The 16,534-nt window shown below is 40.8% G+C and overlaps 1 protein-coding gene across 8 annotated transcripts in view; it reads right to left on the bottom strand.

Moving 5' to 3' along the window:
- WDSUB1 (WD repeat, sterile alpha motif and U-box domain containing 1) overlaps window positions 1–16,534 on the bottom strand; it is a 50,872-nt gene that overhangs the window by 11,905 nt on the left and 22,433 nt on the right. For all 8 annotated transcript variants that reach the window (XM_023217389.2, XM_023217395.2, XM_023217394.3 and 5 more), the window contains 4 exons: window positions 15,095–15,135; window positions 14,912–15,018; window positions 13,339–13,518; window positions 4,697–4,837 (listed from right to left, as the gene is read on the bottom strand). In XM_023217389.2, the coding sequence (XP_023073157.1) occupies window positions 4,697–4,837; window positions 13,339–13,518; window positions 14,912–15,018; window positions 15,095–15,135 (469 nt within the window). The remainder of the gene's footprint in view (window positions 1–4,696; window positions 4,838–13,338; window positions 13,519–14,911; window positions 15,019–15,094; window positions 15,136–16,534) is intronic.

The raw sequence follows: 16,534 nt of genomic DNA on the forward strand, positions 1-16,534 counted from the left end.
TAGACAAACATAAGAGATCTCAACAATCTTAAAAAAATAGTATTTTATCTTTACATCCTAGCAACTAAATACACATTTCACAAGTTTACGTAAAATTTATTTTGTGTCGACTCCACAACTACTCTGTCCAATTTCATTATGAAATATACAATATTCATTTGTTCACCCAAGGTCTAATTAGTTTTTTAAGAAAAAACTACTTAAGGAGAGTGGCGCCCAAGATGGCCGAATAGGAACAGCTCCAGCCTCCAGCTCCCAGCGTGAGCAACACAGATGACGGGTGATTTCTGCATTTTCAACTGAGGTACTGGGTTCATCTCACTGGGGCGTGTCTGGCAGTTGATGCTGGTCCCCGGGTGCAGCCCGACCAGCGAGAGCTGAAGCAGGGTGAGGCATTGCCTCACCTGGGAAGTGCGAGGGGGAAGGGAATTCCTTTTCCTAGCCAAGGGAGATTGAGACACAACACCTGAAAAATCGGGTAACTCCCACCCTAATACTGTGCTTTACCAAGGTTCTTAGCAAACGGCACACCAGGAGATTTTATCCCACATCTGGCCCAGAGGGTCCCATGCCCACGGAGCCTCCCTCATTGCTAGCACAGCAGTCTGAGATCTAACTGCAAGGTGGCAGCAAGGCTGGGGGAGGGGCGCCCACCACTGCTGAGGCTTAAGTAGGTAAACAAAGCCACCAGGAAGCTGGAGTTAGGTGGAGCCCACCACAGCTCAAGGAGGCCGGCCTGCCTCTGTAGATTCCACCTCTGGGGACAGGGCATAGCTAAACAAAAAGCAGCAGAAACCTCAGCAGAGGTAAATGCCCCTGTCTGACAGCTTTGAAGAGAGCAGTGGTTCTCCCAGCATGGAGGCTGAGATCTGAAAACGGACAGACTGCCTGCTCAAGTGGGTCCCTGACCCCTGAGTAGCCTAACTGGGAGACATCCCCCACTAGGTGCAGACCGACACATCACACCTCACACGGCTGGGTACACCCTGAGACGAAGTTTCCAGAGCAAGAATCACACAGCAACACTCACTGTTCAGCAATATTCTATCTTCTGCAGCCTCTGCTGCTGATACCCAGGCAAACTCCAACAGACCTGCAGCTGAGGGTCCAGACTGTTAGAAGGAAAACTAACAGAAAGGACACCCACACCAAAACCCCATCAGTACGTCACCATCATCAAAGACCAAAGGCAGATAAAACCACAAAGATGGGGAAAAAGCAGTGCAGAAAAGCTGGAAATCCAAAAAATCAGAACGCATCTCCCCCTCCAAAGGAATGCAGCTCATCGCCAACAACGGAACAAAGCTGGACGGAGAATGACTTTGATGAGTTGAGAGAAAAAGGCTTCAGTCGATCAAACTTCTCAGAGCTAAAGGAGGAACTATGTAACCAGTGCAAAGAAACTAAAAACCTTGAAAAAAGAATGGATGAATGGATAACTAGAATAATCAATGCAGAGAAGACCTTAAAAGAACTGATAGAGATGAAAACCGTGACACGAGAACTACATGACAAATGCACAAGCTTCAGCAACTGACTCGATCAACTGGAAGAAAGAGTATCAGTGATTGAAGATCAAATGAATGAAATGAAGCGAGAAGAGAAACATAGAGAAAAAAGAGTAAACAGAAATGAACAAAGCCTCCAAGAAGTATGGGATTATGTGAAAAGATCAAATCTACGTCTGATTGGTGTGCCTGAAAGTGACAGGGAAAATGGAACCAAGTTGGAAAACGCTCTGCAGGATATCATCCAGGAGAACTTCCCCAACCTAGTAAGGCAGGCCAACATTCCAATTCAGGAAATACGGAGAACGCCACAAAGATACTCCTCGAGACGAGCATCTCCAAGACACATAATTGTCAGATTCAGATTCACCAAAGTTGAAGAAGGTAAAAATAATTAATAGCTTACCAACCAAAAAAAGTCCAGGACCAGATGGATTCACAGCCGAATTCTACCAGAGGTACAAGGAGGAGCTGGTACCATTCCTTCTGAAACTATTCCAATCAATAGAAAAAGAGGGAATCCTCCCTAACTCATTTTATGAGGCCAATATCATCCTGATACCAAAGCCTGACAGAGATACAACAAAAAAAGAGAATTTTAGACTAATATCCCTGATGAACATCGATGCAAAAATCCTCAATAAAATACCGGCAAACCGAATCTAGCAGCACATCAAAAAGCTTATCCATCATGATCAAGTGGGCTTCATCCCTGGGATGCAAAGCTGGTTCAACATATGCAAATCAATAAACATAATCCATTATATAAACAGAACCAAAGACAAAAACCACATGATTATCTCAATAGATGCAGAAAAGGCCTCTGACAAAATTCAACAGCCCTTCATGCTAAAAACTCTCAATAAATTTCGTATTGATGGAATGTATCTCAAAATAATAAGAGCTATTTATGACAACCCCACAGCCAATATCATACTGAATGGGCAAAAACTGGAAGCATTCCCTTTGAAAACTGGCACAAGACAGGGATGCCCTCTCTCACCACTCCTATTCAACATAGTGTTGGAAGTTCTGGCTAGGGCAATCAGGCAAGAGATAGAAATAAAGGGTATTCAGGTAGAAAAAGAAGAAGTCAACTTGTCCCTGTTTGCAGATGACATGATTGTATATTTAGAAAACCCCATCATCTCAGCCCAAAATCTCCTTAAGCCAATAAGCAACTTCAGCAAAGTCTCAAGATACAAAATCAGTGTGCAAAAATCACAAGCATTCTTATACACCAGTAACAGACAAACAGAGAGCCAAATCATGGATGAACTCCCATTCACAACAGCTTCAAAGAGAATAAAATACCTAGGAATCCAACTTACAAGGGATGTAAAGGACCTCTTCAAGGAGAACTACAAACCACTGCTCAGTGAAATAAAAGAGGACACAAACAAATGAAAGAACATACCATGCTCATGGATAGGAAGAATCAGTATTGTGAAAATGGCCATACTGCCCAAGGTAATTTATAGATTCAATACCATCCCCATTAAGCTACCAACTGTGAAAAGCTACCAATTTCACAGAATTAGAAAAAACTGCTTTAAAGTTCATATGGAACCAAAAAAGACCCCGCATTGCCAAGACAATCCTAAGCCAAAAGAACAGAGCTGGACGCATCACTCTACCTGACTTCAAACTATACTACAAGGCTACAGTAACCAAAACAGCATGGTACTGGGACCAAAACAGAGGTACAGACCAATGGAACAGAACAGAGCCCTCAGAAGTAATACCACACATCTACAGCCATCTGATCTTTGACAATCCTGACAAAAACAAGAAATAGGGAAAGGATTCCCTATTTAATAAATGGTGCTGGGAAAATTGGCTAGCCATAAGTAGAAAGCTGAAACTGGATCATTTCCTTACTCCTTATACGAAAATTAATTCAAGATGGATTAGAGACTTAAATGTTAGACCTAAAACTATAAAAACCCTAGAAGAAAACCTAGGTAATACCATTCAGGACATAGGCTTGGGCAAGGACTTCATGTCTAAAACACCAAAAGCAATGGCAACAAAAGCCAAAATTGACAAATGGGATCTAATTAAACTAAAGAGCTTCTACACAGCAAAAGAAACTACCATCAGAGTGAACAGGCAACCTACAGAATGGGAGAAAATTTTTGCAATCTACTCATCTGACAAAGGGCTAATATCCAGAACCTACAAAGAACTCAAACAAATTTACAAGAAAAAAGCAAACAACTCCATCAAAAAGTGGGCAAAGGATATGAACAGACACTTCTCAAAAGAAGACATTCATACAGCCAACAGACACATGAAAAAATGTTCATCATCACTCGCCATCAGAGAAATGCAAATCAAAACCACAATGAGATACCATCTCACTCCAGTTAGAACGGCAATCATTAAAAAGTCAGGAAACAACAGGTGCTGAAGAGGATGTGGAGAAATAGGAACACTTTTACACTGTTGGTGGGACTGTAAACTAGTTCAACCATTGTGGAAAACAGTGTGGCAATTCCTCAAGGATCTAGAACTAGAAATACCATTTGACCCAGCAATCCCATTACTGGGTATATACCCAAAGGATTGTAAATCATGCTGCTATAAAGACACATGTACACACATGTTTATTGCAGCACTATTCACAATAGCAAAGATTTGGAATCAACCCAAATGTCTATCAGTGACAGACTGGATTAAGAAAATGTGGCACATATACACCATGGAATACTATGCAGCCATAAAAAAGGATGAGTTTGTGTCCTTTGTAGGGACATGGATGCAGCTGGAAACCATCATTCTCAGCAAACTATTGCAAGAACAGAAAACCAAACACCGTATGTTCTCACTCATAGGTGGAAACTGAACAATGAGATCACTTGGACACAGGAAGGGGAACATCACACACCGGGGCCTATTGTTGGGAGGGGACGGGGGAGGGATAGCATTAGGAGATATACCTAATGTAAATGACGAGTTAATGGGTACAGCACACCAACATGGCACATGTATACATATGTAACAAACCTGCACGTTGTGCACATGTACCCGCGAACTTAAAGCATAATAATAAAAAAAAAATTTTTTTTTTAAAGAAAAAACTACTTAAAATTCTTCACATTTAAGCAAACTTCTGAGAACTGTCTAAACTTCTTACTCATTTAGCACAAAACATCCCCTGTAACTTAGTATAGCATCACACATACCTGAGGCGATGACCGGATCTTTCATAAGTTCTCTAGTTATTGGACATATAAATTCATCAGGAATTCCAGAAGAAAGGGATTTAACCTTGGTCCTGAGCTCTTCAATTTTCCTCAGCACTTTACTACGCAGTCCTAGAGAATCTGTAAAGAAATTACTGTTAGGGCTGGATAACTACTAGTAATCCTTATGCCTAGTCATTCACAAATAGTTTGTTGTTGAGGTTTCTGATTTTGAGACGGGGCTCACTCTTTTGCCCAGGCTAGACTGCAGTGGCATAACGATCACTACTCATTGCAGCCTCAACCTCCTGGGCTCAAGTGATACTCCCACCTCAGCCTCCTGAGTAGCTGGGACTACAGGCACACGCCACCATGCCCAATTAATTTATGTATTTTCTGTAAAGATAAGGTTTCACTATATTGCCCACGCTGGTCTCGAATTCCTAGGTTCAAGTGATCTTCCTGCCTCATCCTCTCAAAGTGCTGGGATTACAGGTGTGAGCCACCGCAGCCAACCACAAATGGAGATTTTATCTACTACCACCAGAAATCTTCTGACATACTGTTTTACCGCATGAACTAGTGTTTTCTTTATACATTCCTTAACAAATCTCTGTTGTATAGAATACTGTTGGTTAAAATATATCAGCAGTTAATAGCTAATTTTAAATAAATTAGATTCTGAAAGTTCAAGAATTTCAGATTGCCAAACACTAATATACTCTACAAAATCAGAAAAGGCTCATTACTGATTACTTACACAACAGAAAATTTCCTAAAAATCATTTTTAAATATGTTTGACTTCAAAACATAAAAATGCCGTGTTGTATTTTTAAACTTAATGAAATTGGATATATTTGCTGATTCTTATAAGAAACACAATCACAAATAAAGCTCATCTGTTTGTCCAAACCATATGCATGTTTCACTTCTTTTTATTCTTAACTTTAAAAAATGTTTAGTTTTAGAAAGTCTAATGTAATTAATTTTAGGAATTTTAGAATTATTGGCTGTTTACACTTTTAGAACTAGTTGACAGTTCTACTTTAGGTTGAAGTAGGTAGAAGAATTAGATTTCAGAATGCCTCACATAGTTACTAGAAAAAGCCAAACCAACTTACTTTCTGTCGGGAGGTAATGCTCCATGAGGTTTATACAGGTCTTAGGACACCCTCTGTTTCAGACAATCTTTTCGAGGATGTCTGAAAACATCCTTGGAAGCTAGAGATAGTGCGTCCCTCCCTGTGGGAGGGCAGATGTTTCCTGACCACTATAATGTCTTGCCTCCTGGGGGCTATTTTGCTGGTAACCCCCTTATAAGACTGGGGGTTTCCCAAGCTCAGGGCTCCTCAGCTGTGACACAAACATAAACCACCACCATGAAACTTAAGAGGGAAAGGGGAGGCTGGGCACAGTGGCTCATGCCTGTAATCCCAGCACTTTGGGGGGATGAGGCAGGTGGATCACTTCAGGTCAGGAGTTCAAGACCACCCTGGCCAACATGGCAAAACCCTATCTCTACTAAAAATACAAAAAAGAAACCCAAAAAAGTAGCTGGATGTGGTGGCACATGCCTGTAATCCCAGGTACGTGGGAGGCTGAGGCAGAAGAATCACTTGAAACCAGGAGGCAGAGGTTGCAGTGAGCTAAGATTGCACCACGCACTCCAAGCCTGGGTGACACACTAAGACTGCCTCAAAAAAAAAAAAAAAAAAAGAGGGGAAGGGGAAACAATCAGAACCTGAAGTGCGAGTGTCTGCTGTGTCACGAGTAATAAACTGTTTGAGTCAGTCTGGGCTCACTGCCCACATTCATGTGAATGTGGCAAGTTATCCTAGCAGCTCGCTGGCGCCAAGGGTCTGCTTTCCTGTGACTTCCTTCCAATGGGATATGTGAAACCGAACTGAGGATTTTTAAAACAAGTTTTTTAAAGCGCCACGAACAAATCAATGATTTCCTTACATGCTGAATATGACTGTGCAAAAATATTTATGACTCAAAAAGATTCCCTCAAATTCTTTATGAAATCACCATCCGACCGGGCGCGGTGGCTCAAGCCTGTAATCCCAGCACTTTGGGAGGCCGAGACGGGTGGATCACGAGGTCAGGAGATCGAGACCATCCTGGCTAACACCGTGAAACCCCGTCTCTACTAAAAAATACAAAAAACTAGCCAGGCGAGGTGGCGGGCGCCTGTAGTCCCAGCTACTCGGGAGGCTGAGGCAGGAGAATGGCGTAAACCCGGGAGGCGGAGCTTGCAGTGAACTGAGATCCGGCCACTGCACTCCAGCCTGGGCGACAGAGCGAGACTCCGTCTCAAAAAAAAAAAAAGAAGGAAAAAAAAAAAAAAAAAAAAAAAACTAGCCGGGCGAGGTGGCGGGCGCCTGGAGTCCCAGCTACTTGGGAGGCTGAGGTAGGAGAATGGCATAAACCCGGGAGGCAGAGCTTGCAGTGAGCTGAGATCCGGCCACTGCACTCCAGCCTGGGCCATAGAGGAGACTCTGTCTAAAAAAAAAAAAAAAAAATCACCGTCCAGATTCAAGAGAAAGGTATTTCAACACACAAGTATTAAAAGTGCTTAGTTAGGGAAGTACCTCTAAAATGCAGCACAGTGTTATCTGATCACCACAGCCAGCCTTTAATGTAACAAATCAGAGATATCGAGTCCACTGCTCCCCAGAATGTCCCGTTTCACAATGCTGTGTTTTCCAAGGGTTAGCTGGCTGTGTGTTTTTATTTTGCCAGGCAAATACAATGGAAGGCTTAAAAGGAGTTATAATGATGGATCATGTATTCAAAGCTAAGTAAGGTGAAAAATAAGAGTAGAGATAGATAACAGGTACACAAGATTAACAGAATAAAGGTTTGGATAAGATCAAGATTTGCTGAAGTGGGGTACTGGATGAGATGGTAGAAAATCTATCATGACTGGGATATGCTTCCTGAAAATCTTCCACCTGGGTAGAGACATGGCTTCAAAAACTGTCATAAATGTTTCTAGAACATGTTTGCAATAAGATAATAGACATCTTGTTTAAAGAGATAATTATATAACTTATAATAAGAAAAGGAGGCTGGGTGTAGTGGCTCATGCCTATAATCTCAGCACTTGAGGCACCAAGGTGGGAGCACGGCTTAAGACCAGGAGTTTGAGACCAGTATGGGCAACACAGCAAGACTCTTTCTCTACAAAAAATTTTTAAAAGTTAGCTGGGCATGGTGGTGCATACCTGTAGTCCCAGCTCTTCAGGAGGCTGAGGCAGGAGGATCTACAGAGCCCAGGAGGTAGAGGCTACAGTGAGCCATGTTCATGCCACTGCACTCCAGCCTGGGCAAGACAGTGAGACTCTTGTCTCTAAAAAAATTAAGAAAAAGAAAAAATATAGGAGCAACTAATGTTCTTTAAAAAGTATATTTTCCTGTCAAAAATATTCCACGTGTGCTAATATTTAGAATGCTTATAATATTTATAACAGAGAACACAGAAGGCCTAATTCAAAATTCCCCAGATAAGGTTAAACTGGGTGTTATCCCTGTCCAATCCTAATGTCATTTAGAAATGAAGTCAGATCACCTTGCCCTCAGGGATGCTTTTATTTAAACCACATCCCCAGAGCTCTACCAGAAACAAACATCTCCTTTTGTGATTGGGGGTTGAGAATAAGTCTTATACACTTATACAACTGCTGAGAAAGAAAGGACCCTTACCAGCTAAGGTAGTAAACCCCTGGTACCACTACTGGGCAATATCCGGCTATTACTGACTATAATCCTGAAAAGACATCTTCATGACAAGTTAAAACCACCCAACTCTGGAAATGCTACATCACTGAGAGTTTGATGGAATCTAGAAACTAATAACCATCAAATATACAAGACTAAACTAACGGATATAAAACTCAACCCTGAAAACCTCTGACGAAACAGAAGGTAACTGGGTCTGGAGTGAGCACTGGGAAGTGACAGTGTAGAGCAGAGATGTAGGTACAGGAATGAGACAGAGACTTTCCTACACGTGCCCTTTACTCTCCCATCTTTGTCCTGTAAGTACCAATGCCACAGCAGCCCCAGCTGGAGGCCAGTTACCAGGACAGCACGAGCGCCTGGAATTGAACAAGCACAGACCACCAAGCTGGTTACTGACTCACCTCTCCCCCGCCCTGACAGAGAACAACAGAACCAAACGCTGGTTTCTTACAAAGAAAACTAAAAATCTACTTTTAAAAAATATATATTTTAATTTAAAAATCAAATTTCTACATAGAATGATCAAGAGAAGACACAAAACCTATATTAAGAATGGAAAACACAGCTATAGGTACAGGAGGAATTTTAAAGAGGATATTAAGAACAGGAGAGAAGCAGTACAGTTTTTTAATTTCTCTGAAAAAACAGAGCAACTAGATAAACTCAAATTGCATGGACATTTCCAACAAAACAAGGTAGCAAGACATCTTCATGAACCCTACAACATGCACGAGTGAGGACAAACCATCAACACCCATAAAGACCTGTGGTTGGCATCTGTGTAGAAGAAAGCAACGGGACATCTGACGGGCCTGAGCAAATGAGACCCCAGCGTGTCCAACAAGTAAGCACCGGAAAGCAGAGTGAGCCAACTTCAGACAGCAGCTGACCAGGGAGGGTTATGCCCTTCCAACAGGGGGTCAGTGCACAGTAACTAGATTTGAACAGCCTATTTCACTTTAATCACATATAAGCAAACAAAAAAAAACTGTAAATGTTCAATTACTTACATTAAATGCAGTTACCCAGGCAACAAGTGAAATCTACATAACGAATTAATAAGAACTGAAACATGAAACTTTCAAAATCCGAGGATATAAAGACAGGTGATGTATTTAAATTTCTAAATTTTAAATTAGAAAATGATAAAAATGTCTTATGTGCTTTTATGATTTCTTGGAAAGAAGAGTAAATGGAAGAGTGAACCCTTTGAAAAAAATCTCATTCCCAATTAGGCATCTATGGTTGATGATTATCTGAATATAATCATAAATACCAACATGATACACAATAGTTCCTTGGCATTTGTCATTTTAAGTTTCTATCATTTTATCTTCTATACAGCAATTCCAAACTCCAAGATACGTAGCAATCTGCCATGTTCCCAAAGCCTAGATATAAACTGAGGCCAATGAGTAGCTAGATGGAAGCTGTGTGGCTAGTAGTAGACTCACTCGTTGTGTAATATCACATCTAAAAGTGACTTTCCTACTCTTAACCTTTCACACTTTATGCCTTTTGAATGAGATATTAAATGTTATAGTAGTCACAAATTCACAGCAGATGTCTTAAGATATATCCCTCTCAACATCAAGAATCTCTTGAACCTGTACTCTGTCTGGACATTCCTTATACAAACAGTTCTAGATATAAGGAATTATTTCCTAACTAAAGCTGTATGTCTGTTGTACCCTAGGCTTCCATTAACACAATCCTAGAAAATGACTATTATCCTTGGGTAAAGCTCCAAAGTCAAACATATTCAAGTCTGCAGAAATTTCATTTATTGTGTATTTACAAGAGACCCACTGAAAAAAGATTTGATAAACTGCTCGATTCCTTAAAAATAATTTAAATGTCACACATAATAGATATACGATGTTGGTCTCAAACCCTCCAATGTACTTTACTGCAAAATTAATCAACTTTCTCCATTTGCTGAATGTTAAACTCAGATTTATTCACACTGACATAGCAGCTGTTTTAAACAGTTCAAGGCAAACGCAGGTAAAATAGATACGCATTTAAAAAGCAAAATTCAGTAGCATATATACTTGTTGGTTCACCTCAACACATTTGTTTCTAGACCAAATTTAATTCTCTATTCGTGCAATTTACTATTTTGAGGGTCTATTTTTCTTAAAATTCAGGACTAAAAGAAATTCATTGTAGCTTACAATACCATTTATAGATTACAGTTAGCTGCTTGATTCTTTATAATGAAGGTTGCAAAAACCTTAAAATACATTAGAATGATATAAAAAATAAATGTTATAGTCTATTTTTACTACTTTATTCTATGTCTAATTTGTTGAGCTTGCTAGATCTCCAAATCTTAAACACAAGCTTAAGAGTCCTTATTTACTAGAGAATGTGCAACATTTTTGTCTCCATTCTTAATAGTTTTTCAAATTCACCTATTAGACCATCACAGAACTTGTTTAAATTGTATTTTAATTTTGGCTTGGGCCTGACACTTCCAAAACCCATTTCACTGAACTTTGAAGTAAAATGATTACTACTGTTAAACCTGAGACTCATCCTTCAAAAACTAATTGAATCATTAATTGATCATTAATTGAATCCTACAAGAATGTCTTATTCTTGGCCAGGCGCAGCGGCTCATGCCTGTAATCCTAGCACATTGGGAGGCTGAGCCAAGAGGGTCACTTGAGGTCAGGAGTTTGTGACCAGCCTGGGCAAAGTAGTGAGACCTCATCTCTACAAATAATTTTAAAAATTAGCCGGGCACGGTAGCACATGCCTGTGGTTCCGGTTACTCACGAGGCCAAGGCAGGAGGATCACTTGAGCCTAGGAGGTTGAAGCTGCAGTAAGGCATGATCATGCCAGAGGACTCCAGCCTGGGCAACAGAGGGAGACCCTGTCTCAAACAAACAAAAAACTAGAATGCCTTATTCTTTATTTAGCTAGTTATAAAAATAGAATTGTATTTCTATTATTTTTATATGCTTTTCTTATGTTTTCAAACATCCTTTGTTGAATCTGAAATTATTTCATATTGTCAAGTACTTCTACTTGATCAGGTACCCTTAAGATTCATTGTGAGAGAGTAACAAGAAATTAAGATGCTAAATTCACGAGATTTTTAACAAAAAATAAAGCTCCTACTCTATTACCTACTCTCAGAAAAAAAGAGGAAGTTAGAAAGGAAATATTTTATTAGAGAGAGATGCTGGGTGCAGTGGCTCATGCCCATAATCCCAACACTTTGGGAGGCCACGGCTGGAGGACTGCTTGAACCCAGGAGTTTAAGACCAGTCTGGGCAACAGGGAGACCTCATCTCTACAAAAAATTTTAAAAATTAGCTGGGTGTGGTAGCATGTGCCTGTGGTCCATTACTTGGGAGGCTGAGACGGGAAGACCACTTGAGCCTGGGAGGTCGGGGCTGTAGTGAGCTGTGATGCATCACTGCACTCCAGCCTGGGCAGCAGAGTGACACCCTCCTATTCCTTCCCCCCCCCCCCCTCCCCCAACACACAAAAAGAGATAGAAAAGTGACTGTAACTCGGCCAGGCGCGGTGACTGTACTCAGCCAGGCGCGGTGGCTCACACCTGTAATTCCAGCACTTCGGGAGGCCAAGGCGGGCGGATAACGAGGTCAGGAGATCGAGACCATCCTGACTAATACGGTGAAACCCTGTCTCTACTAAAAATACAAAAAATTAGCTGGACATGGTGGCGGGCGCCTGTAGTCCCAGCTACTCAGGAGGCTGAAGCAGGAGAATGACGGGAACCCGGGAGGCAGAGCTTACAGTGAGCCGAGATGGCGCCACCGCGCTCCAGCCCAGGCGACAGAGCAAGACTCCATCTCAAAAATAAATAAAATAAAATAAATAAAAGTGACTGTACTCAACTATAGCCTGAGTATATAGTACAAAACCACTTAACCTATGTGTTTTCACAAAACCATTCTGTTAACTCCTTAAAAGGCCATAGGCTTCCAAGAGATTTAAATAGGCTCACATACTATGTTTACTATGTAAGGAAAGTATAATACATGTAATACTATACTTTAAAATGGTTTTCTATAACAAACATTTTTAGTTATTTCACTCTTCATTAGTAATAAATCTCAACATGAATATCTTATTTCCTGAACTTTCTGGTTAACTAAAATTTTACTGCAGCATACTGGTAATAGTGGCTGGCAATTATGTTTATTAGAGCATGATATCAAAACTTGTTTTCGGGACCGGGCACGGTGGCTCACGCCTGTAATACCAGCACTTTGGGAGGCTGAGGCGGGCGGATCACAAGGTCAGAAGATAGAGACCATCCTAGTTAACATGGTGAAACCCCGTCTCTACTAAAAAATACAAAAAAATTAGCCGGGCGTGGTGGCGGGCGCCTGTAGTCCCAGCTACTCTGGAGGCTGAGGCAGGAGAATGGCATGAACCCAGGAGGCTGAGCTTGCAGTGAGCCGAGATCGCACCACTGCACTCCAGCCTGGGCGACAGAGCTAGACTCCGTCTCAAAAAAATAAATAAATAAAATAAATAAAAATAAAAAAAACAACAACAACTTGTTTTTGGTAAAGATCTAGTGCCCAGAATATATAAACAACTCTTACAAAGTCAACAATAAAAAGACAACCCCGTTTAAAAATGGGCAATGGATCTGAACAGACGTTTCTCCAAAGAAGATATATAAATGGCCAATAAGCACTTGAAAGACGCATGTCATTAAGTAAAAGAAAATCAAAACCACAATGAAACTCCACTTCACAACTGCTAGGATGGCCATAATCAAGAAGATGGGTCATTAGTGTAGTGACAGAACATTAAGAAGAAACCATTAATGCAACAAAATCCAACTGCAGAGTAATTGGGTAAAAGTTGTTTTGAAGATTGCCTATCTTTCACTAAGCTTACCAATTTTCAAATCATCAGCCAGACTTTCTTTTGTAAGATTCAACAGTTCTTTTCCATCAATGTTATTCATCTTGAAAATACCAACGAGATCTTTTAAATCTTGTGCACAAAGCCATGTTGAGACATCCTCCTCTGACCAATCTTCAGTAAATTGCTTCAGCTGATCTTCTGTGCTCCTTGCTTAAAATAAACAGGTAAGTGAGATAATAAAAAAGTATTTCCTTTATAAACAATCTCACTTTGAATTAAAAGTAAACAAAATTTCCTTAAATCTGTGTTTTATAGCTGGGTATAGTGGCTCATGCCTATAATCCTAGCTACTTGAGAGGCTGAGGTAGGAGGATCGCTTGAAGTCAGGAGTTCAAGACCGGCCTGAGTAACATAGGGAGGCCCTGTCTCCAAAAAAAAAAAATTGTTTTACCACTTTAACTTCCTTTTGGAACATTTTCTTTTTCGTATCAGGAAAATAATTTTTTATTACATAAAATTCATACTAGCAAAGGTATTCTATTTGCTCCATCATCTCCGTATCAGCACCACTATTTGGTTAATTCTGACAGTGATAAAAATAAAACTCCTAAATTATGTGCCAGTGTTGCTTGATGCCAAAAATAAAACCAACAAAATACAATGATAATTTCTATTTTGTCCTGAGGCTATATTTACCTGAAAAATTAGTATGGAGTATAAACAAATAACTTACAAACCATGGGAGGTGTGGGACACATGAATGTGCACCGAAAGCATTTACCAACAGCTTTCACACAGCCCAGCCACTTCAACACTGGCTTCTCTAAAATTATTATTATTTTAGAGATGGGGTCTCACTCCCTTGCCTAGGCTGAAGTACAGTGGCATGTTCTCAGCTCATCGCAGCCTCGTGACCTCCTGGGCTCAGGTGATCCTTCCCACCTCAGCATCCCAAGTAGCTGGGGCCACAGGTGCACATCCCCATGTGTGGCTAATTTTTGTCTTGTTTGTAGAGATGGTGTTTCATCATGTGGCCCAAGCTAATCTCAGACTCCTGGGCTCATGTAATCCACTCGCCTCAGCCTCCCAAAGTGCTGGGATTATAAGTGTGAGCCACCAAGCCAGGCCAAATTATTTTTAAATGACATTAAATTTGGATGCATACTTTCTATTGAGAAAAGCAATGTGAATAACCTGTCAAATGATTTACTAACTTTCTTTTTGTTTTTTTTTTTTGTTTGTTTTTTTTGAGATGGAGTTTCACTCTTGTCACCCAGGCTGGAGTGCAATGGCATGATCTCAGGTCACTGTAACCTCCGCCTCCCAGGTTCAAGCGATTCTCCTGCTTCAGCCTCCCGAGTAGCTGGCATTATAAGCATACGCCATCATGCTGAGCTACGTTTCTGTATTTTTAGTAAAGACAGGGTTTCATCATGTTGGCCAGGCTGGTCTCGAATTTCTGATCTCAAGTGATACGCCCACCTTGGCTTCCCAAAGTGCTGGGATTACAGGTGTGAGCCACTATGCCTGGCCCGATTTACTAACTTTCTGACCCTAATGGTGAGTGGGGTTGAAATGAGTGAAAAATTATGTCCTTACTAACCTTGGCAAAGTGTTTCCAGGTCAAATTGCCAGATGTTCACTGTTTTGTCCATTGAACCAGTAGCAAGTAAAAGGGTATTAGGTGCAAAAGCACAAGTTGTGACATACCTAGTTAATAAAAACAACTATTATGCATCTTCTAATTTTTAAATTATATTAATACAAAGTGAGGTTAAGTTCAGACCTGGTGTGCTGAGTCAATGTGTGAAGTATATTCTCAGTACTCTGAAAAACAACAAAAACAGCTTTAAATTTACTCAGGTACGAGTAAAGTTACTGATGAAGGCTCATTTGACATAAATGGGTTGTATACTAAGTGAATATACTAATATTTATTAGTAACTAACATAAGATGAAACTTTACTCAATGAATAGTAGAAACATCATCTGTAACAGCATTCTCAGCAACTTCACTTTTTGTCAATTATCAGCATTATTGTCTGCTAGCCATCTCCTTAGAAATTTTTAATACAGTAGACCCTTGGCATTTGCTCATCTGTTTGAACCACCTACTAATAGTAACCTAAACATCTATTACCTGAAATAATTCATATTTTTGGCTATGGCATTTGACTTGTACACATTGCAGGACCAGTGACTAGAAATTAGTCCCTTGGCTGGGTGCGGTGGCTCATACCTATAATCCCAGCACTTTGGGAGGCCGAGGCGGGTGGGCTACTTGAGCTCAGGAGTTCGAGACCAGCCTGGCCAACACGGTGAAACCCCATCTCTATTAAAAATACAAAATATCAGCTGGCATGGTGGCACGTGCCTGTAGTCCCAGCTACTTGGGAGCCTGAGGCAGGAGAATTGCTTGAACTCAGGAGGCGGAGGTTGCAGTGAGCTGAGATCGTGCCATTGCACTACAGCCTGGGCAACAGAGCAAGAGTCTGTCTCAAATAAATAAATAAATAAATAAATAAGTCCCTTATATTTTGAGTACACTGAGGTGGCCATCCAACATTTTAGGTGTATTTAAGTGGGACTCATACATATTTTACAGAGACAATTAAGTGTTAAATTGTTTTTGAGAATGTAAAATCTCATGAAATGTTCATGAGAAATATTAAACATCTACCTCACCTACCTTGAGTATTCTTTTTCATTTTCTGCCAGAACACTCAGTGACTTGAACTTCTGTGTGGAACACTAGCTTAGATCACTTGCTTAACTCGCTACCCTTTGATTACTTATATCTCCATTTATTTGCTGGCATAGCTACAGCCTAAATCCAATCATTTGGAGGCTCCACTCAACATTTACTTCTCTTGGACAACATTTTTTTCAACTACTTTATTTATTTTTGAGACAGAGTCCCACTCTGTTGCCCAGGCTGGAATGCAATGGCACGATCTCGGCTCACTGCAACCTCCACCTCCGGGGTTCAAGCCATCCTCTCGCCTCAGACTCCCAAGTACTGGGACTACAGGGACGCACCACCACGGCCAGCTAAGTTTTTGTATTTTTGGTGGAGACGAGGTTTCACCATCCTGGCCAGGCTGGTCTTGAACTCCTGGACTCAAGCCATCTGCCTGCTTTGGCCTCCTGACATGCTGGGATTACAGATGTGAGCCACTGCACCCGGCCACAATTTGGTCTTTACTCACACATGGATCAGTCAAAA

Source organism: Piliocolobus tephrosceles, chromosome 11 (genome assembly GCF_002776525.5).
Source record: "Piliocolobus tephrosceles isolate RC106 chromosome 11, ASM277652v3, whole genome shotgun sequence".
NCBI classification, from domain to species: domain Eukaryota; kingdom Metazoa; phylum Chordata; class Mammalia; order Primates; family Cercopithecidae; genus Piliocolobus; species Piliocolobus tephrosceles.